General features: G+C 49.4%; 1 protein-coding gene across 2 annotated transcripts in view; it reads right to left on the bottom strand.

Annotated features, from left to right (window-relative positions):
• LOC119167549 (arylsulfatase B) overlaps positions 1-23,741 on the bottom strand; it is a 197,987-nt gene that overhangs the window by 151,789 nt on the left and 22,457 nt on the right. The window contains exon 2 of one of the 2 annotated variants that reach the window (XM_037419056.2): positions 12,872-13,034. The exons of the other annotated variant lie outside the window; for it this stretch is intronic. Coding sequence (XP_037274953.2) covers positions 12,872-13,021 — 150 coding nt within the window. The 5' untranslated portion in view covers positions 13,022-13,034. The remainder of the gene's footprint in view (positions 1-12,871; positions 13,035-23,741) is intronic. 2 annotated transcript variants of the gene reach the window in all.

The following is a 23,741-nucleotide window of genomic DNA, read 5'->3' as shown; positions in this document are numbered from 1 at the left end:
GTCGCAAGTTGACCAGCCCAGCGTGCCAGCTTCGCCACCGCTCCCACCACCAAGAAACCCTTCTCATCTGGTCACCAGCCCTCAAAAGGATCCTCCGCTGTTCGCAGGGCTTCCGGGTGAAGACGTTGAAGACTGGCTTGAGGAGTATGACCACGTGAGTGTTATCAACAACTGGGATAAGCCTGCAAAACTCACCCACGTTGCATTCTACTTGAGCGGCATCGCAAAAACGTGGTTTTTCAACTAGGCCACAGATTTTCTGACATGGCCCGCCTTTACACGTCAGCTCCGTCAGATTTTTGCCAATCCGTCAGTGTGCTTGCATATCGCCGAAAAGAGGCTTGGTGCACGTGTTCAACGCCCCGGCGAGCCTTACACTTTTTACATCGAAGATGTTCTCGCCCTTTGCCGCCGCATCGACAACTATATGGCGGAAAACGACCGTGTGCGCCACCTGCTAAAAGGAATTGCGACTGTCACTTTTAATGCGCTTGTGGTGCAAAATCACCAAACCGTAGCCGATGTTGTCGCTACCTGACAGCGCCTTGAGGAGCTTCAGACCACTCGGGTACAGCCTGATATGTCTGGTCTGAGCTCAAATCATGATACAACAGAGCTGCGTGCATTGATCCGCTCTATCATCCGCGAGGAACTTCATTCACAGGCTTCACCTCGCCGCCTTCATATCCGAACGACGCCACCGGCTACTAGTTTACGTGACGTCGTGAGGGAGGAACTGGCATTGATCACAGGTACACCAGTTCCGAGTTCACATCCCGTGCCCATTCCAAGTTATGCTCACGTCGCTGCAACGACACCTGCGCCCCAGCAAAGCCTGGCCTCGATGACAATTCACCAGTTGCGAGCTCATATCCTGTGGCCATGCCAACTTATGCTCAAGTTGCTTCTAGGACACCTGCACCCCAGCAAAGCCCAATGCAGCTACCAGCGGCCGAAGTTCATGGTTCGCTCAACTCACTCGCACCGCGACCATCTTCCCAGCCTTACAAGGCCTGGTGCAGTTCGCGGCCGACTTGCTTCTATTGCGGCATCCGTGTTCATATTTCAAGCTTTTGCCGACGCCGTTAGCAAGACGAACGACGAAGCTACGATATCTTTGAACGGGACGACTTCTACGCCACTGGACCACCCTATCGCCGGTTATATCCGAACAGCAAACGTCGGTCGCCGTCTCCGCAGAAATTTGCCCCAGTTGGCAGTTCTCGGTTCTCACGTCGTTGCTCACCATCACCGATGCGGCGTTCCTCTTCTCCTCTCCGACCTTCTACTTCAATTCCCGACCGCCAACTGGAAAACTAAATAGTGCAGCTTCGGGAGGGAAAGCTGCATCTTTTGAACAGCGTTAAACTCCTCCGGACCGCCCATCAAATGTTTTATTGGTGTATGCTGAAGGTATACAGACAGAGCCACTGGTGGACACAGGTGTATCACTACCCGTAATTCGTGCAGACTTTTGTGTCCGCTTGAAAAAAGTTAAGACGCCCTAGGATGGTTCTCCTCTTCATTGCGCAGATGGAGTCCCTATTCAGCCTTCAAGTGTTTGCACAGTCCACGTTTTCGTAGATGGCATCCTTCACCACATTCTGTTTCTTGTACTTCCTTTCTGAACTTCCACAGTAATTTTAGGATGGGACTTCCTTTCTTCGGCATCAGCTTTCATATCGTGTCATCGGCGAGTCATTCAAATGTCAGCTACTGAGAGTTCATCCGATGTCGATCCATACAGCTTCTGTTTTCTTGCTACCACTGATTGTTTCATTTCACCAGGAGATGAACAACTTGTATCGATCGCTTCGGATACTATTGTTAACGGTGACGTGTTCATAGCTCCATCAGTTCGCTCCAAACCTGCGGGGCTTACCATAGCACCCAGCCTTGTGCGGTTTAACGACGGTAAAACATTGGTCACCACCTTGAACCCAACTTTTTCGCCAGTGATGCTGCCCCAGGGCACTGCTGTGGGCTGCTTCGCTAACAGTGAGCATTTTCGCTGGTTCCTCTTCACTCAGAATCACCGCCTTTGTCTGCTACTACTGATATCAAGGCTACCACTGTTACCTTAAATGACACCATAAGGCCTCAACTCACTGCCGAACATAAGAGAGACCTCTTAGACCTTCTCCAAAAGCACAGCCTTTCGTTTGATGTACATTGCAAAGTTCTGAGCCGCACCTTAATCGAAGAGCACAACATCGAAACCGAAGAAAGCTCCATTGTACGCCGCCGCCCATACCGTCTGTCTTCGGCGGATTGGCAAATATTTCAGGAAAATGTCGCTGACATGCTAAAACGGGATATTATTCGACCTTCATCTAGCTCGTGGTCTTCTCCTGTGGTGTTGGTCCGGAAAAAGGATGGCTCTGTCCGCTTTTGTGTTGATTACAGAGCGCTCAATAAGATCATGAACAAAGACGTATTGTAAGCACAATATTGACAACGTTTTACCTTCATCTTCTTCATCTGTATGTAATCATCATCGCAAAAAACGTCGTCTTTGTTCGAAGGGTTGATGAGGCGATTCGGCCTAATAAACGCCGTCGAGACTCCAACGCTGCTACTGTCTTACAGAGGGGTGGAAGTGCTTTGATCCCCAAGTCCTCTCCGACGTCACGTTCCCCTGGAGCTTCGTTCGGGTCGCCGCTTGCTTGCCCCGTCCGCTGTCATGGCTCAAGAACCGCTGCCTGGAACATCCGGCATCTCTGTCCAACAAACCATTCCTGCGTGGATCGTCAACGTCCGGCAGCGCGACCCACGCATCTTCTGTGGTCTTCCACGCGACGACGTCGAGGTTTGGCTAAAAGAATACGACATGACCAGTGTTTATAACCAATGGGATGGGCCTCAAAAACTTCGTCACGTCGCCTTCTATCTGTCCGATGTCGCGAAAACGTGGTTTTTTTAACTACGAGAGCAACTTCCCGGATTGGCCTACTTTTGCTCAACAAGTCCATAGGATTTTCGGAAAACCGAACATCCATTCCGAAGTGTCGAAACGAAAGCTCGATGGGCGTGCCGAACTTCCCGGGGAGACGTACACTTTGTACATTGAAGACGTCCTTGTCTTTTGCCACCGCGTGAACTCGGCGATGACAGAAGCTGATCGTGTTCGCCCATCATCGAAGGGATAGGCCATGTCGCGTTTAACGCTCTGGCTGTGGAAAACCGCACCACCGTTGAGCACGTCAGCACGACACGTCAGCATCTTGATGAACTTCAAGCCATGCGATCACACCCAGACTACCAAGACGCCAGTGACAGCCGGCCTTCCTCGGATGCGGATTTGCGCGCGCTGATTCGCACTCTGATTCGCGAGGAACTTCAAGCGCAAGGGTTGTCATGTACACCCGCCCCTCGGCCTCACTCTCAATCTGCTGGTTGGCACGACATCATCAAAGAGGAGCTCTCATCCATGGCTGGCGCTCTCCCATCGAACACTCCGGCACCACCAACACCGCCCATGACGTATGCTCAAGTCGCTGCCATGCCACCTGCTTTGGTTCAGCACGCGCATCCTGTTGCTGCGCAGTCCAACGTAGCAGCATTTGCACCACACTCGCCTGTCCCAGCGCCAGTACCAGTGCCGGTGACAGCTCCAGTACACTACGGCCCCTGGCGCTCGCCTCACCCAATATGTTACTATTGTGGCATTCGGGGCCATATTTCACGATTTTGCCGCAAGCGCCAGCAGGATGAACGCCGTGGCTACGATGTTTACGAAAGGGATTTAGAGCCATCCCCGAACCAGTACCAGCGACGCCCTACGACACGTTCCTTCTCTCCGACTTCTCCACTCGCGCACCTCGCCCCTGCTATCCCGGACGCCGCCGGTCCCCTTCACCTCTACGACGCTCAACATCTCCTCTGAGACCGGCTGTACCTACTTCTGACTACCACTCGGAAAACTAGCTGGTGCAGTTTTTGGAGGGAAAGCTGCATCGCTCGAACAAACACCAAGACCTCCAGAGGGCCCAGCCCACTTGTTATTAGTGTATGCGGAAGGGGTATCAGTTCAGGCATTGGTGGACACGGGGGCTGCTATTTCTGTTATTCATACGGATTTGTGTACTCGTCTACGTAAGGTTACCACACCTTATACTGGCACTCTCTTACGTAGCGCAAAGGACTCGCAGATACGGCCATCAGCACAGTGCACCGTTAGAGTTTTCATTGATGGAATCCGGCATCATATTCAGTTTGCCGTGCTGGATTCTTGTGCTTTTATGCTTATTTTAAGATGGGACTTTCTTTGTGATGCTGCTGCTTCCATCTCTTGTCGACAACAACTCATACATACGCGAGAAACGGATGATATTTCCCAAAATTATCACGTGACTGACTACGAACAGCGAATGAGTTCCTTGTGCCACCTAACCACGAGCACGTTATCACGGTTATGTCTGACTCCATTGACCATGGTGACGTCCTGGTCAGTTCATCAGCCCGTGGTCTATCCAGAGGGATTGCACTTTCATCGAGTCTTGTCCGCTTCTCCAACGACACGGCATTTCTCGCAGTACAGAATATCAACAATGAGCTGATTCTGCTGACCAAGCGCACTGTTGTAGTTTCCAGCGTGGACACACAACCTATCTCTGTAGTGGCTTCGGATACCAGTCTGGTGGAATCACGTTCAATAGCAACAGATGCTCCACCCACTACGGCTCTCGTCAATACCATCAGCAAGGATCTCACTCCCCCGCAAGCAGACGAACTACTGGCGTTGTTGTCTAAGCATAAATTTTCTTTCGAAGTACATTCCACTGCTCTAAGCCAGACTTCTGCGGTGGCTCAGCGCATACACACCGATGGAACTTCTATTGTCCATCGTCGACCATACCGTGTTTCTTCCTGCGAACGCGAGATCATCGACAAGCACGTTGCTGATATGCTCAAGCAAAACATCATCCGCCCCTCCTCAAGCCCTTGGTCGTTACCTGTCGTTCTCGTAAGAAAAAAAAAGACGGTTCGGTGCGATTCTGCGTTGACTACCGTGCATTAAACAAAGTAACCAGAAAAGACGTATATCCCTTGCCTCGCATTGATGATGCCTTAGATTCCTTACAAGGAGCGAAATATTTTTCGAGCCTTGACCTGCGCTCCGGTTATTGGCAAATTCCAATGCACAAAGATGACAAGGAAAAAGCTGCCTTTGCCACACCCGATGGGCTTTACGAATTTAACGTCATGCCTTTCGGCCTCTGCAATGCGCCAGCAACGTTTGAAGGACTGAAAGACACTGTATTGCGGGGCCTTAAGTGGAAAACATGCTTCTGTTTTCTTGACGACATTGTCATATCTTTTTAAACATTCGAACAGCACTTGCAGCGCCTGGATGAAGTTCTGACGTGTCTCGCAGCTACTGGCCTTCAGCTCAACACCAAGAAGTGTCACTTTGCTAGCAAAAGTATTAAAGTACTCGGACATCTCGTCAGCAAAGATGGAATCTGGCCTGATCCCGACAAAATTACTGCCGTTCTTCACTTCCCGGTGCCTCAAGGCGTCAAAGAGCTCCGAAGCTTTCTTGGCCTTGCGTCGTACTTCCGGCGCTTTATACGAGACTTCGCCACCATTGCTGTGCCACTTCACTTACTCCTTTCTTCGGGAGCGTCATACGTATGGTCCGACGAATGCCAAATGGCTTTTGACACCTTGAAACGTGCCCTCACTTCTGAGCCAGTGCTTTGTCATTTCGATAACGCCGCACCCACTCTCCTCCATACTGATGCCAGCGGACACGGACTTGGCGCTATAATTCTGCAACGAACAGAGCGTTATGACGAACGCGTGATCGCAGACGCAAGTCGCACCCTCACAGCAGCAGAGAAAAACTACACCATCACCGAGCAGGAGTGTCTCGCCATTGTCTGGGCCATCCAGAAGTTTCGACCATATCTTCACGGCCGCCTCTTTACCGTCGTCACTGACCACCACGCTTTGTGCTGGCTGTCGACGTTGAAGAATTTGTCTGGACGTCTCAGTCGCTCGATATTTCGCCTTCAAGAATACGAGTTTGACGTTGTCTACAAATCCGGCAAGAAACACAACGATGCCGATGCCCTTAGCCGCTGTCCTTTACAATTCTCATCAGGCACGCCTTGCCTGTCGCCAACTGTGAGTGAAACCATCAAAGTTTCTCCGTCAGTTCATTCACTCGCCGCTGTCGATTTTCTTTCTACCTTCAACAACGACACGTTTGCATCCCACCAACGCAGCGACACTTACTGTCACTCTATAATGCAGCACCTTCAAGGCTCCTCTCGTCCTCCCAACGCTCAAGCCCATCGACAGCTGCGGAACTTCAAGACTGAAAACTGAATCCTTTACCGTTTTGTCTTCCACCCCGAAGGACAGCGCCGGGTTCCTGTTGCTCCTCGTTCCCTAAGGGCGCAGATTTTGGAAGCATTTCACGATGACCACAAGGCTGGTAATCTCGGTTTTAAAAAACTTATGAACGCATCCGCAGTCGTTTTGCCTGGCCTGGCCTTTCCAACTGCATAGCGCGATATGTTGCGTCATGCACGCTATTCCAACGCCGCAAGCGACTCACTTCCTCCTCGGCCGGTCTTCTACAACCTCTTCCGTGTCCTGACGCTGCCTTCGTTGTCATTGGCATTCACCTCTACGGACCGCTACCAATATCAGCTAGCGGCAAGGGCTGGATTATCACAGCAGTTGACTACTTAACAAGGTACGCCGAAACAGCCGCACTTCCTTCAGGATCAGCAGAGGACATCGCCACATTTTTTCCGGAGGCAATCTTTCTAAGACATGGTGCACCACGCATCTTATTGAGCGATAGCGGCAAGGCGTTTCTCTCGAAACTACTCGAACAAGTCCTCCACGCATGTAAATACGATTCGTAAGACGACACCCAGCTACCATCCCCAGACTAACGGCCTCACAGAGCGCATCCATCGAACTTTGACCGACATGATATCTATGTATATCAACGCCGACCACACCAACTGGGATACCATCCTGCCATTCGCGAAATTTGCGTACAATACCGCTACGCAGCGCACCACGGGCTATTCCCCATTCTTTTTTGTCTATAGCCATCAACCAACATCTCCGCTCGACATCTTCTTTTTTGACGTTCCTATGAACTCGTCATCGTCCTCGAGGGAGCACTTAATCTCTCGCCTGGCCGATTGCCGCCAACGCGCCCACCTCAATACACAGGCAAGCCAACAAGAGTGGAAGACTCGCTACAATGGCGTCCACCGCGTAGTTCACTTCAATACTGGAGACGAAGTACTGTTGTGGACCCCAACGCGGGTTTCCGGCCTGTGTGATAAGTTTCACTCATGTTTCATCCGCCCCTATGCTATAGTTGAACAGACGTCTCCTGTTAACTATTGAGTAACCCCTGTTGTCTTGCCTCCCGACGGCCGTTTTCGTGGTACGGAGGTTGTTCACGTGTCGCGCTTAAAACCATTCGTGCGCCGTACACCACCGTGATAAACAGCTGCCTAAATGGCCGCTTCTGCGCGAGGGAGAAATTAGTGTAAGCACAATATTGACAACGTTTGACCTTCATCTTCTTCATCTGTTTATAATCATCATCACAAAAAACGTCTTCTTCGTTCGAAGGGTTGATCAGGCGATTCGGCCTAATAAACGCCGTCGAGACCCCAACGCTGCTACTGTCTTACAGTATATTCGTTGCCACGCATAGATCATGCCCTGGACTCCCTACAAGGCGCAGAATATTTCTCAACCCTCGACCTCCGATCCGGGTATTGGCAAATACCTATGCGCGAAGCAGACAAGGAGAAAACAGCGCTTTTGACGCCTGACGGGTTTTACGAATTTAACGTCATGCCTTTTGGCTTATGCAACGCTCCAGCAACATTCGACTGCATGATAGATACTGTCTTGCGTGGTCTCAAATGAAAAACCTGTTTTATAATATTTAGACGACATCGTCATTTATTCTTCTACTTTTCCTCAGCACCTTAAGCATTTGGACGAAGGTCTAACGTGCATTTCGAACGCCGGCCTACAGCTCAATACAAAAAAGTGCCACTTCGCCAGCACAAGCATCAAAGTATTGGGTCACCTTGTCAGCAAAGACGGCGTTCGACCCGACTCCGACAAGGTTGCTGCCGTAATTAGTTTTCCACGTCCGGGCAAGCAAAAACAATTGCGAAGTTTCGTGGGCCTGGCGTCTTACTTCCACCACTTCATCCGTCACTTTTCTGCCATTTCGTGCCGTTACACAAGCTTCTGACATCAGGAACGAATTTCACGTGGACTGGCGAGTGCGAGTGTGCTTTCCAAGCCCTTAATCGAGCTTTGACATCAGACCCCGTCCTCCGTCACTTCGATGAGAGTGCACCCACTTTCCTGTACACAGATGCTAGCGGCCACGGAATCGGTGCTGTCCTCCAGCGCAACGACACTTCACGTGAGAGAGTAGTTGCGTAAGCCAGCCGCGCACTAACAACTGTGGAGCAGAACTACTCGATAACAGAGCAGGGATGTCTCGCTGTCGTTTGCGCCATCCAGAAATTTTGACCTCATCTGTATGGACGCCACTTCACTGTGGTTACCGACCACCATGGCCTATGCTGGTTGTCCTCGCTGAAGAATTTGTCTGGGCGCCTCGGTCGCTGGATACTGCGTTTGTAAGAGTACACTTTTGACGGTGTGTACAGGTCCGGCAAACAGAATCAGGATGCTGACGCTCTCTCTCGCTGCCCTTTGCCATTTTAATCTCCAACCACGCATCCTGAATGCCCCTCAGGTGATCAAGCGGCTTCCTCTTCACTCACGTTATCACCGCTGGCAGTTGCTGGGTCACTGTCTTTAAACAGCAGCGCCCAATTTGCCGCGTACCAACGTGACGACCCTTACTGTAACTGCATCCTCGGATACTTGAATGGCTCGCCTTCTCCACCTAATGCCAGACTACGTCGTCAGCTACGGCTGTTCAAGCTAGAGAACAATGTCCTGCAGCACTATACTCACAATGCGGATGGGCATCGGTGGGTGCGAGTACTTCCCCGTTCGCTGCGAAAACAAGTCCTCGAAGCATTGCACGACGACCCATCAGCTGGACACTTAGGATTTCATAAGACCTACAACCGCGTTAGGAGGCGTTTCGTCTGGCCTGGTCTTTCTACCTTTGTCGCTAATTATGTCGCTTCATGCACACTTTGTCAACGCCGGAAACGACCAACTTCAGCTCCTGCTGGCTTTTTACAACCCATTCCATGTCCCGATACGCCTTTTGCCGTTGTCGGAATGGACCTCGTCGGACCACTTCCCGTAACACTAGCGGGCCACCACTGGATCGTCACAGCCGTCGACCACCTCACATGATACGCGGAGACCTCTCCTCTACGCACTAGCTCTGCATCTGTACACATTCATCATCACCAGTCAAGTTTAGATTGTGGGGCACACACTTGAGTCAATAAAGGAGAGTCTTGAGTGTACTTGACGCCATATTACAAGATATATATATATATATATATATATATATATATATATATATATATATATATATATATATATATATATATATATATATATATATATATATATATACGTTCAGGCGCATGGCTTAAACGCTCACATGGCCTGCGTAACTAACGACGTGATGATGTTACCCATCATGGCTTTACTGTTTTAAATGCTTTAGTTTAAAAATCTCAATTTAGGTTTTGCATGATTCCTACAACATTGACCTTATCTTAGAAAAAAGTGGATAACGGCAACTTAGAGAAGTGTTTGTTTGATCAAACTAGCACCAGCTAGAAACCTCGCTTCAATCAAAACCATTGCTTGTTTGTAGTATTTTAAACCAAATATTGCCGAAATGATTGGACTTAACCAAACGGCTCATACAAAGCAACGCTAAAATACAAAAAAAAAATCACCATCAGACGTGTGGGGCCTGAAAGCTACAAATAACTTGTTTACTTTGAATATGTTTTAACTGAGAACGTACATGTTGTATCGTTCTGGAGTTTCGGAAGCTTATTTAATTCGAACATTTTATTGCTATAGCAATTTTATTGGCATTGTTTCGTGTCTCCTAGCTAGATTTTCCTGCCAGCGTCACTGACCAACGTTATTCACCGTTTATATATACGTTTTTCTATATGTATGAAAACGTAAGAGAAAAATAATCGTAATAATCGTAAAAATAATTGCAAAAAATAATAAGCGCACGGAATAAACCGTCTGAACTATGCGTTGCGAGTGCGTGGCGTTAGCCGCTTAACCACGAACGAGCACGTTCAACGTTGAAACGGCAAGCTTTTTATATTACCCACTTACCGCTGGCACTGGTGATTTAAGAGGAACTTTCGTGTTTTCAGCATTAAGCACTAGCAGCGAGATGGCGCAATGGGCGCGCGTGGCCAGATCGTCATGACGCGGCGACGTGTGCTGGTGCGTTCACCTTCCACACGTACTTGCCACACGGAGGGGGCAGACAATCATGCGTGTGTGCGTTAATCTCGCGGTGGGGGAGAATCACATGCCTTAGGCTTTCGGCGGGTCGATTAGGTTGTAGTTACCAGGCACACAAAGGTCACTACACTCACTGCACAGTCTTCGTTTGCGGAAAGAGTGTGAAGGAAAAACTGGGATAATTGTTCGCGTTCATCTGTACCTGTGTATATGTATCTTGCTCCATTTGTGTGCGAGCAATGCGGGGCACGCTTCAATCTCCTTGACATTCTTCGCGTGACATTCTAATTTGTTGCTATCGCATTCATTGTTTTGCCTTTGCGGCAAAGCTGTGATTTTTAATGGCTTTAGTTATGAGGGTGATGTTAAATGTGAGATGTATTTCCAAGAGTAGACTTTGTGTTGAATGTGAAATGTATCTCCAAGAGTAGACTTTACACCAGCTCTGTTTCTGGGAAGTGTTAACTTACTTCGCATTTTGGCTTGGTGAATATTCCTGTTCTAATAATTGGGCCCTCGGTTCACTCCATTTCTTGCGTATTGTCCGAAAAATACACGATTATCACGTTAACGAATTCATATTGTCAAGTCTGGCGGCCACGCAGGTGACGTCGATGAAACATTTCCATCCCACGGCCGGCCAGCTTCTATTGTTGCAGGTCTGCAGTGTTCAAACTTAGCCTCCTTAGCTCTGGAACTTCGATTGAGTGTTGATTAGAAAAATACGATAGCGTAACAAAAACAAGTCTGCTGCGACATACTATCGTTTGCAATTATGACGATATATGAGGTTTAACGTCCCATAACCACCATATGATTATGAGAGCCGCCGTAGTGGAGGGCTCAGGAAATTTCGACTACCTGGGGTTCTTTAACGTGCACCCAAATCTGCGCACGCGTGTCTACAGCATTTAAGCATCCATCGATATTGCAGCCATTGCAGCTGAGATTGGATCCCACGATCTGCGGGTCATCAGCCGAGTACCTTAGCCACTAGACCACTACGGCGGGGCCTATCGTTTGCTATGCGTTGAATACAATCCCAATCAGGCGTAGGCTAAAAACATAGCACCGTACTGTATGTTTCAAAAGAAACTTTAGGCGACCAATGTATCAACCAATGTTCTATAACTGGGCGCCAGCACCCGGCGTTTGGTGAGCATTGGCTCACTTAAGCAGACTTAAGGAGAACTTTTCGTCGGTGACTTTCCTATAGCTCGCATATTTAGAATCTACTAGAAGCAGCTAGTTTACCTTTGTTCCATTCAGTTGGTAAAGTGATGAGTGGAAAAAGACTGTTCTATATTGCATACGTTGTTGATGACACATCTAAACAAGATTACGCTCTTTCAATGAAGTAATTTAGTTGATTTTTATTTTAAAGAGTTGAAAACTCTTTACTTTACTTCAACCTCTACACCCTTTTATATGAAGTTTGTCTTTTTATCAAGGTGGATAACATTCGAGCCAGTGCTCAAATATTAATTGGCTGGGGGTGAATTCTGGTGAGATCTTTAAGAGGCACGCCATTGACGAAGCAGTGGACCAAACGGACGTTCTCTCACGCATAGAGAGTGCGCACACACGAGTGCATGTGTGCGCGTCCTGTTTGTTTGTTTGTAAAGGGGTCTTGTGTGCGATGCTTCGTCCATGTCTTGGCGCGTCGACTCACCCATCTGTACATATCGAAAAACGCGATGCCTCTAGGCGCAAGTGTCATAACTCAGAAGGCTAAGTTCGCACTAAGTAGGGGAAGTCTGGTAACAGCAACATTGAACGATTCTAGAAAATAATCTCGTTGCTTCTAGGTTGTTTCTCGGTTTTAACTGAGTGACATTACGTTGATTATTCACGCAGGGATGCTCACGTTCAACGACAGACAGTGACAGACACGACACGAATGCTGAAACTCCATAGACAAAAACACGTGCTGAAACGAAGCGTTCGAGCCTCTTATAGATCTGCGGGCACATAGTTGTTGGCTGTCACTGCATAGGTGTCTTCTCGCTGCCGCGAGAAGACACCTATGCAGTGACAGCCACCATAGACACCATATGTTGGGCCGATAGTTGCCTTTTCCACTTTTAAGGGACCAGTTACGAGTAGTGGGATTCAACAAATTTATGAGGCCCGTTTATGATAATAGTTATGATAATAGTTTTTTGTTGGGCCGCACGTTTACGACTTGCCTCAGCAGCCTCGCAGTTTTGACAACATTAAAGAAAGTTGGATACTGTTTGGTGGCATAAAAGTCTTCATTTCGCGGCAAGGTCATAAAAGGCGGAGATCTCACGATTCAGGATAATTCCATTATATTAGTAATATTGGAACTACCTTGCGGAGACGAATATTCATGAAAAAGTATGTAAACACAATTATATTTTAGCACGTGCATCCGTCCAGCGTACGCCGCCCTTTTACGTACCAGGTCGTCGGCCAAGATGAACACAATGTGGGGCCGTGATTTACGAGTGTCCGCATCAGAGGGCTGCGCAGCACTGGCGAATACGAGTGAGAAATAAATCATCCTTTGAAGGTGACCAATCCAGAGGTGCGACTGGCAGCGTGTGGCCATGTCGGATGTAGATCTGGGGGAGAATGGCCGAGGAAACGGGTCACTGAAGCTGCTGAAACTGTTACGCTAGAGTTTAGGCTAACGAAATTGTCAGAGGTGGCACTTAAAAAGAAAAAAAATGGCCCTATATCTGCATTTTACACTGCAAATGTCGTCGAAAGACGATAGTCTTGCGTCCGGAGAGAGTGAACGAATCGTTTTTTTTTTGCGGTTTTGTGCAAGAAAATCGGTGAGTGGTATTCTGGAGGCGCTGCGTTAGAGTGCCTGGAGCGTGCAGCGGAGGCGAACGAGCCCATCAAGTCCCGTCGCACGTGAAACATGAGCGCTATCTGGCAGTTATTCTGGAAAACGAAGCACGTGGCGTGCGCGCCTGTTTCTGAGGTGATAAGGTGTAGAGCGCAAGGTAAGGGGTGGGTACCACCACCATGTCGTCTTAGCAAAGCGTTAGAAACACTTGCCTTTTCGTGCAAGCATTGCATTGCCAGCGCAGCGTGATAAACGCTATGGTCCTTAGAATTACGCATGTATGCCTTTTCTAATGAAAAATACACATTCATAATATTGACGTGTTGTTATAGTGAATCAAATATGCGCAATAATTGTTTTTATATTGACAATTGCGCAAGTATGAACGCTGTACATTGAGCAATATTAGTGAGCGCTGCGGATGGGGTCGGCCGTTTGGAGTATCGTTTGGTCACTTTGGTGCCGTTATGCGTACCGTTAGGGCGAACAAACACACAAATGGACAGACACACAGACAGACAGACAGACAGACAGATAGACTAAATATTTGCGTCGAAGGTATTCAAGAAATACTATCGTCTTTAATAGAAACGAATGCAACATATATTTTTCCTGATCTTAAGAATAAATGATGAAGTTATGTAGTTAACAAAGCGGGTAGCATTGACCATGTAACAGAGAGAGAGTCTGTTTCAAGGAAATAAATGCACACTCAAGGTGGTGTAGATAAATTGAACAATTTTTAGAAATGAATCACATGTTAGGTGGCGCGATACCACAATAAATTACAGATAATTGGAGGAGGCCTTCGTCCGGCGTATATATGCTGATTTTTATGTATGTGATGATGTATGAATGGATAGATGAAAAAACTTTATTTGGTTCAATAACTCGCAACAGTGTCTTAGCCCGAAGTAGGCCGCTCCTACTTCTATCTATCTATCTATCTATCTATCTATCTATCTATCTATCTATCTATCTATCTATCTATCTATCTATCTATCTATCTATCTATCTATCTATCTATCTATCTATCTATCTATCTATTTATCTATCTATCTATCTATCTATCTATCTATCTATCTATCTATCTATCTATCTATCTATCTATCTGTCTGTCTGTCTGTCTGTCTGTCTGTCTGTCTGTCTGTCTGTCTGTCTGTCTGTCTGTCTGTCTTGCTGTCCATCTATTCACTTACGTGTGGCTGCTCTCGTGATTAACCACTTAACTTGAAGTAAACCAAAATTAGGAGTGAAGGGTAAGATGCTTTCAAAAATATGACTCACTGCCCATTACAAGAATAATGTGACAACCCCATCACGTACCTCATCAAATATTTTACGCCAGACAGTGGCACATGCCCACGGGCGTGTATGTGCTACAGGTGATTGACACTTTATATCTTTTTTACACGCAGAGGGAATGTTAACGCGTGAGCGTTAAGAAAAAGCTCACATCGACTGCGTTGCCCTGATGATTGTTAAAAAAAACAAAAAAAAGACGGCAGATCCACGAGGTCAATGATGATGAGATTGGGCGAAGCTCCCGAAAGTAATACCATGAAATTTTCTTCCGCGAATTTGCCTGGCGACATGCGTGCTTCCTCGCCGCTTCACATTGTCAAACGTTTTCGAGATCTGCTTCGCGACGTTGACGTGCTGCCTCGGCCTCTTGTTCCCGTAAGGAAGGATCTTGCCGACGCTGACGTGCTGCTGCAGCTTCTTGTTCACGTACGGCCGGATCTCGCAGACGCTGCCTTGTTGATGTGGCTTCATGTTCCCGTACAGCAGGATCTTGCCGACGCTGACGTGCCACTGCAGCTTCTTGTTCACGTACGGCGTGATCTTGCAGACGCTGCCTTGCTGATGTGGCTTCTTGTTCCCGTACAGCTGGACCTTGGTGGCGACGTCTCGCAGCTTCTCGGTGCGCTTCTGTCTCACGCGCTCTCACGTCAGGGTCTTGTCTGCGAGCGCGCGCCGCCGCTGCCCTGCGCGCCCGCCTTTCGGCATCCTTATCCATACGAGCACACACCAACGGCAACGAGCATCGGCAACTACAAACATGTATCAATATGGTTTTGATTATAAAACCAGTGCTTTAGAAAACACTTGGCGTCTTTCATTAGGCAGCTGGCGTCTTCTTTTTGTTTTGCTTTAGAAACATCTGGCGTCTTTTCGTTTTGCTTTTAGAAAACATCTAGCGTCTTTCGTTGGTTTATTTCATCAATCAACGGTGTTTTGAACAAAATTTTTTTATTGTTTAATCACGCACAGGTGAAATCTCACCCGGCACTACCTTGGAGGTAAACAATGGCTGCTACTGGAAATGAGAGACAGCAAAAGTCGGCTTTTAAGACTTCTACTTCTGCTAACGTTTCCTACTGGAACATGCCAATGGCTGCTAATGGGGAATGCAAGACAGGAGCATTCGGATTTTGGTTAACGCGCACGCCACGAACTTTTTAGTGTTCAACATAGCGCAGAAGAAATCTCCCACCGGCGTCACCTTGCAGGTCAAATGTAACACTTGTTACACACTATGACTACGACTACGAGGAACGAACGGGTGCCGCTTTAAAGGGCTTCGCCCCTAAAAAAAACTTGCACTATCTCCTCCTGAAGAAAACCATGGGTATATCGAAGCAGCGGGCGCTAACGGTTACACTAGCGGCCACAATTACGCTGGCACTCATCAAGTGAAAGGCAAGTGCAGACGCCTTTGGCTGAATTCCGAACGTGCGACTCAGTGCCTACATATACGGGGTGACCAGTGAACGGTTGTGTAGTGCGAGCAGTTGTTTTTGAAATGTGGAGCATTTATAGTCGCATCTACTCGCAAATCCGGCGTCGTTGGTGTCATCTACTCCACCACAGCGCACGCTCGCGTCTCGTGCCAACTGTCGCTCCCCCCTTCCCCTCTCTAACCTCGCAGGGCTGACGAAGGCAGCGTCTGCTGGTAACAAGCGACTGCTCGCGCTGCACAACCTAATGTACTGGATTGCGCGTTTGGAATAATAGGAGCTTTGCCCCTAAAGAATCGCTTTGAACACTAGCGGCTCGTAAGCCTGCCCTGCTGGATACACCAGGAAATGTAGGCTCGCTGGGGAGGTCCTTCGACACCATGCGTGTAGGCAAGATCTTGCTTTGCCAGTCCATGCACTCCTTCGCAGATGAGCGGGAATGTTCCCACTCTCTGGCAGGGTCATGGCTGAAGCCTTTTCGTGGCTGTCGTTACACTTCAAATTGGGGTGGTGGTGGCGAAAAACATTTACTGAAACTATTTACATTTGAGAGGGAGGGACGACCTTGAGGGCCGACCCTTTACAAGCTCTAGGAGGAGTCCCTAGTCCGGGACCCCTGTGGCTTCTGCGGCGGCACACGCCCTGGCCACGAGGGCTCTTTGGCCCGCCAAGGTCGAGCAGCCGAGCAGGACAGCCTCCCAGCTCTCTCAGGTAAAGGGTGTAGGGGAAGTGATTGGGGAGACCGCCGAGATAGAAGGGCATGCCAACACCTTGTGAAAAGTATCCTCAAGTGGATGGGCACAGTGCGGGCATTCCCCGGAGAAGGCCGGATGGAAGTGCTTAAGTATAGCTGGGCACAATACTGTGTTGGTGTAAGGGCGCAAGAGCCAGCGCTCATCAGCCTTATTCAGGCCCGGCGCTGGGGGCGGAAATCAGAGCCTGTTCGATTTGTACATCGCTGAAATTTCACGGAAGGAGGTTACCGGATTAGGTTCTGGATCATCAGGCGATGAAGGGCGAGGTGGGTCCAGGAAATCAAGCACGTGGGCCGAGGCATCGGCAGCCTCGTTACCACCTGGTTCTGCTTGAGCGGGACTCCAGATGACGAAACGTGTATTCGTGCGGTCCATGTAATCTCCGCGCTTACCGATTCGAGCAGCACGAACGGTGATACGACCTTTAGCAAGCTTCTGACACGCGCTCCGCTAATCGGTAATAATAAACCGAGATGCGGGGTCCACTGCGGCTAGATCTATGGCAACTTCCTCCGCATGAGTGATGTCTGTGGCTTGAAATGTGAGCTTTTGGGCAGACACATTTTGATGGACTACGGCCGCGTGTACCACCCACCATGGTGAGGGTCGGACGCGTCCGTATAGAAGACTCCAAGACGGGACCCATAACGTCCCTCCAAAGCTGTAACCCACGCAGTTCGCCTGCCTTCGTGTGTCTTTCTAGCCATGTTTTGGGGCAGAGGCTGGATAACTAACGCTCTACGCCAGTCCTCTGGGATCTAGTTCCGCTCCTCTGCATTGTAGGTGTAAAAGATATGAAGGCGACGTAAGAGACATCTCCCAGCGTGCGACTTGGTAAGTAGCAGGTACTGGTTGTTGAGATGAGCCTGTTTGAGTTCCCCGTACGTGTTGGCCATGCCCAGCTCCGAAAGACGCTGGTTAGACGTCGTGATTGGGAGGTCCAGGGTGCGCTTGTATATTTTTCGGAGAATGCTGTCCATGGCAGCGTGTTCTCATCGCATTTGCGCAAACGTAGGTAGGGTGTCGAATAAACAATTCGACTGGTCACAAAAGCGTTGGCGAGGCGTAGAACATTGCGACATCTGAGACTCCGTCGCTTGTTCGAGACTCGCTGGACCATGCGGCCCACCTGATCTCCGACCACACGTAATTTGCGCAGGGTGGTATCGACTTTCCGGCTCTTGTGTATAAAAAAGCGCTAAGACGCGGATTTCTTCGCGTGCCGGGATAGACTCGGTGCGCAGGGAAAGTACGATTTGAGTTGTGTCGTTTGATTTAGGGCGAAGATGGACGTACTGCGATTTCGTGGGGGAGCATTCGAGGCCGCAGAGATGGGCGTAGTATTACACGACCAACGCTGCTTGCTGCAGGCTGGGCTCAATGCTGCCAAGAAAACCGTGTGTTGCCCACAGCGTGATATCGTCGGCATACAGAGCTTGCCGTACACTGGGGATATCTTTCAGCAGTGGGGGGAGATGAGCCATGGCGAGATTGAACAGAAGGGGAGAGAGGACTGCTCCCTGTGGTGTTTTTCGAATACCTAGAGAATGCGGACCGTGCTCCTTTCGTTGAATGTGGAGGTACGTCTGCCGTTCCATCAATAACTGACGGGTGTACCTGAAAGCATTATGCCCACAGTGTGTTCGGGACAGATGGCTAAAAATTATTTCATGGTTAAAAAAGCTTATCAAAAGCTCCCTTTAGATCCAAGGCGAGGACTACCTTGTCGTTACTGGGATGTTCTACTGGCTCAATAACGTCATGGTAGAGTTTCAGGAGAATGTCTTGAGCAGAGCGATGTGGACGGAAGCCGTACATAGTGTCGGCAAAGGTTTGACGGGCGTCGAGGTAATCGGAAAGCCTATCCTTGACCATTGTTTCCATAAGCTTCCCTACACACGAGGTTAATGAAATGGGTCGGAGATTTTCGATATTTATTGACTTGCACGGTTTGGAAATAAAAGTTACCTGGGCCGTTTACAATCAATTGGGAGCAGTTCGCACCCCTCCCAAATTCGATCGAAGTAGTCGAGGAGGCGAAGGCATGCCAGGTCTGGTAGGTTTGCTAAAAGCTTAACCATCACTCGATCCCAACCTGGCGCTGTTCCTCGCTTCATTTTGGACAGTCCCGCCTTGAGATCGTGCAGTTGAAATCAACAATCCAAGTCTGCGTTCTCAGAGCCCTCATATGGGTACGCCGGTCTTATGGGGTCCTATCGGCCACAGAGATATTTATCTCTAACAGCCTGTGCCGATTTATCCGCGTCAATGTGCCGATTTATCCGTAGGCGTGGAGCACGCGTTCAAGATGCTTTGCCGTTTCTGTGCAGGTATGGTTGGGGTCGATGAGGGCCCTGAAAAAACGCCACGGAATGTGGTTTGACATATGCTTAGCAGCATTGTTACAGCGCTCTACCCAATTGGAGTCAGCGAGCTGGGCCGCGTACTCGGCTGCTTCTTGGGTGAGGGCTGCGATGCAGATTTCGAGCTGACGATTATGCTTCTGTCCGCACCATCGGCGGATGAGGCTATATCGAGCCTCCCAGATACGAAGGAGATGGTTATCTACCACCGGTGTGGCTTTTGAGAGCTTAACCGTCTGCTCAGTTTGGCGAAGCGATGTCACAAGGTGCTGAGCCCAAGTGGCGTAGCCTTGTTGAGCCATGGAAGCCGACGCCGTGTACTCTGAACGGAACTTCGTTCAGTCCGGAAGTTTCGTGTGTTGGTGGGGACGGGTAAGGGGATACGTCCGAATGGTATTGAGGAGAATACAGTGGTCACTGCCGAGAGTTTCCTCAGTGTTGAGCCAGCCTGAATGCCTGATATGCTTGGTAAGTGTAAGGTCAGGACATGTGTCTCGACTTACAGAGTTACCAATGCGGGTTGGGTGTGCAGCGTCGGTTTGAATGGTGAGGCTCAGGGTAGAAATAAGCTCTGCCTACTTTCTACCACGCCGTTTTTATTGTAACCCCAGTGGGGGCTTGGGGCGTTCGAGTCACCTACAATGGCTAGCGGTTCCCTGCCTGCCACTGCAAGGGCTTTGCTAAAAATAGCATTATAAGTTACGTTACGGAGTTTGGGGGAACTGTAGATGTTGAGGATGTGTAAAGACGCGTTCTGCTTCCTAAGCGCGAGGATAGTCGCCATAACATACGAGTAAAGCAGATCGCAGTCGAGATCTACCTGATTGGCGGTGTAATTTCGATGCACGCAGAGGGTGGTTTGCACATCCCTTTGATACACGGTATAATTTGTGAGGGCAGCGCGCTCGCCCTCCTCCTGAAGGACCACTACCACAGGCAAATGTGGATAGATTTCTAAATGGAGCCGGAGTCGCTTAATGTGTGCCCTAAATCTCCGGCAATTCCACTGTAGGAATGAAAAAAAGTTCCGAATTAGCGTGGCCGCGGCGCAATCTAGGGCCGTTGCTCGCCATAGTTGGAGCGTACTGTAGGGAAGGGGGGGGGGGGGCTCCACGAGAGCAAAGGGGCTCACTGGGGTTCCACTGCTCGATCTGGTACTCACTTCAGAGGTCGCAATCGAACGTTTAGACTACTCGTCTACCGCAGCCACCTGGGAAAGGGGCCAGAACGCTTGAGAGCTAGACACCCGCTTAAGCTTAGACCAGCGGCTGTTAAGAGCGAGTTGGAGCAACTGGGAAACTATCATGCCCGGGATGCGGTCAAAAACGGTTTGAAGGAAAGTGGGGAGACGTTTCTGTGTTAGCGTTGCCAGAGCCTTTCCGACGGCTCACGTATACAATGTAGCGCAGAAAAGCTAGTGCACACTTTGCTAGTTTTTCTTCATTATGCGTGCAGGCCGTTTACTAGGACCGAGGGTTGCGGTCGGGTACTACCTACATTTCCGCCAACAACCAGGTGTCAAACTTGCTTAAAGCCCGGATGATAGCTGCACACGCAATGTTTGACCAATTCGCTTAGGTTGGATTGAAGCGGTGGCGGGCGAACGCAATAGGCTTTTCCTGCCCATCGTCTTCCATCTGCGTGAAAGAGGCGCCACACTCCACCTCGGATGCGTGCGTAAAGAATCCCGTGAATGGCCAATCCGGCCTGTCAATCCGGTGTGGTCAGCGCCATCGCCTCGCAGAGTGGGCTTTTACAGCGAAAGCTGTTATGAAATCACCACTCTGGTCTCGCGCAATGCCGTAGTTGTCCGCCACCAACGCCGGTGACCGTAACCTTATCACGCAAAATTAAAAAAAAAACCGAACCCGAGACCGCTGGGTGCCAGCAAGTATTCCACCACTGAGACACGCCGGTGCTTGGGACTTGTCAAACTTGTCTTAGTCAGGTTTGATGTCGAAAAGCAATCGCGTTATTTCGACTTTAAAGCTTTTTAAAACAACGAAAGAACAAACAGTCGTCGCACAATGCGAATAGCGTAACGAGTGGGTAGTTCAATGCTTGAACCCATTACAAAAGTTTGTTTTTGTTCAGCTGTTCACTGTGGCACACACCCACTTCAGGCATTATTCCTCATCGTCCTCAGCTACTGCATGAACAACTGGCACAAAAGTCCTCAGAAGAGTTTAGCGAATATAGCACGCTTCTCAGAAGAATGACGAAAAATTGCATAGTGAATGCCGGCCTACTACCGTAAAATTTTGATTGTGAGAGCAGTAGTAGGCATCAAGCAAGTGTGCTTGCAGCAGTTATCCAATGAGTGTTTTGAAAAAGGCTCTGAAAGGCCGCTTTTCTAGTTTTCGCTGTGACTGTGCTGTGCTTTCGCGCAGGCCTGGTGTTTTTTGTTGTTTTTTACTTCCGTGAACGCGGTCTGCGCGTCTTCTTCCCTCATTGTAGCCTCCTGCGGTGGCGTCACGGAAAAGCGTTGTTGTGTACTGGATTTCAATGCCCCGTTGTCGACACACATGCGAGCTGACCCGTCTTATTTTCTGACCCAAACTACGAAAGGAACGTGTTCGCTCTTTAATGGGCAGATCAGGCCAAGATGTGACAGTTCCTCTGTCTTTGCGCCAACTGACGCTTCACTTGAACCCACGTTCGCTAGCTGGGCGGTTTGAAGCTGTGTTCGCAGTCCCAGAGCCCCGTCGACTGTGTGCTCGGTTTGTCCGAGTGGTTTCGTTCAAGCACGCGTAATTCCTTTATGGTGACGGGACTGCGTAGGATTGCGTAGGACGGGCTGCGTAGGATTTATTTGTTGCCTTGTCGCCCTACCCTTGCCTCTAACCTGCTCGAAAGTCTGCAGAACGCGTGATACGTCAGCTGGCATCAGGCAGCTTCCATATTCACATAAGCATACGCGCTCCAAAGCTACCGAAATTTGGCTAGCTTTCGTACGGCCAGCGACAACTAGCTGTATGATCTCGTCTTTTGTTCGCTCCTCTCTTGAGCACAAGTGATACCCAAATACGTCCCAACACGTGAAGCAAACTGCGCCGATGTTTCGTCTTTTCGCTTTGCGTCCGTCTCGACTTGATCGAGATATATACAGAAGGGTAAGCTTGAGCTCACTGAAGACGGCCGTCTTCCCCGCATCATAATCGCCACACTCGTCCCACTGAGCCCCCGAAGCAAGTGCCTCATCCACGCCGTAAGCGCTGGCATCACTAAGTGGACGTAGCTTTCCAGTGGTACATCGTACGCGCTGAACACTTTTTTGCCTAAACTAACCGTGAAGGCACATCCACATTGCACGAAAGCTTGATGCCTTTGAGTATCATGCTACGTTGAGTGACACTGTCCAGGCCTGAGAGCCCTCGTTCTCCCTGTCTTAGCTCGAAGAGGTTCGCCTGCCTTTGCGTTCTTGCAGTTCTAGCCGCGTAACTTGTAGCTGAAGCTGCATTTTCAGCAACTCAAGCTGCAGCTCATGCGTCGTATTGCCACTTGTGCCGGTTCCTGGGGCTCAGGCATCTGGCTCAATATTTTCGCCTATGCGACCTTCCTCCGTCCCACTGCTCGACCTTACGCTCTCATTTTATACGCACACTGCTCTGACGCTTGCGTCGTCACCACCTCAACAAAGCGCGAAAAATACCGATCACCAATTCCGTCGTCGTTCTCTGCTCCGACCCGTCGAACCGTAGTTGTAGGGTCCACGGGGGTTCTTTGCCGGAGGTGGCCTCGATTAGGTGCTCTCCTTGGAACTTTGTGGCTTGGTGATCTTCGCCCAGAAGAGGTAGATGCCGAGATCCTGCCGAGTGCGCCAGTAAAGCTTCTTTTCCTGTAGTGCAGTTGATTGACAGATATGTAAGGTTTAAGGTCCCAAAACCACCATATGATTTTCAGTGACGCCGCAGTGGAGGGCTCCGGAAATTTCGACCACCTGGGGTTCTTTAACGTGCACCCAAATCTGAGCACACGGGCCTACAACATTTCCGCCTTCATCGGAAATGCAGCCGTGGCAGCCGAGATTCGATCCCGCGACCTGCGGGTCAGCAGCCGAGTACCTAGCCACTAGAACACCACGGTGGGGCCTGTTGCGAAGTTGACCCGAGAGATCTTTGGTGAGGAAGCTCGGAGGGGGTGAAGTATTTGGCAGGAGACGTTTATTCATTATGAGCAAAGTGCACCTTTGCATTGGGTAACAACAAGTGGGAACCTAGTTTGCACATAATAAATAAAGGCTGCAACTAAGAGGCCCTCATTCTTTCACGAATGACTTTGTGTTAGAGCTCAGAGAACGGTGAGGAAGTATGCAGCACGGAGCCTCGCCATCGTACCACATTGTGGTTACAGCCCAGACGGCCCGTCCATCCCCTGTCTTGCGTTGTTTCCAATCGGAGAACACGGGGAGTTGGAAGAGACAGAGAAAAAATGGAGGAAAGAAAAGAACAGCTTGGTTCAGCGATAATGGCATCGCGCCTCCTGCTGCTGACATCAGTCTCCTACTGCCACCTGGCCATTGCTCGTGGCTCGTATTCCGAAGCGCATGCACGCCGGCTTGAGGCCCTGTTATTCTTGAGCATGCAGGCAGCTTCTAAATTGCACTGATATTTCG

Source organism: Rhipicephalus microplus, chromosome 3 (assembly GCF_043290135.1).
Source record: "Rhipicephalus microplus isolate Deutch F79 chromosome 3, USDA_Rmic, whole genome shotgun sequence".
Lineage (NCBI taxonomy): Eukaryota > Metazoa > Arthropoda > Arachnida > Ixodida > Ixodidae > Rhipicephalus > Rhipicephalus microplus.
The sequence above is the reverse complement of the archived record's forward strand: the minus strand, read 5'-3'. Positions and strand labels throughout refer to the sequence as shown.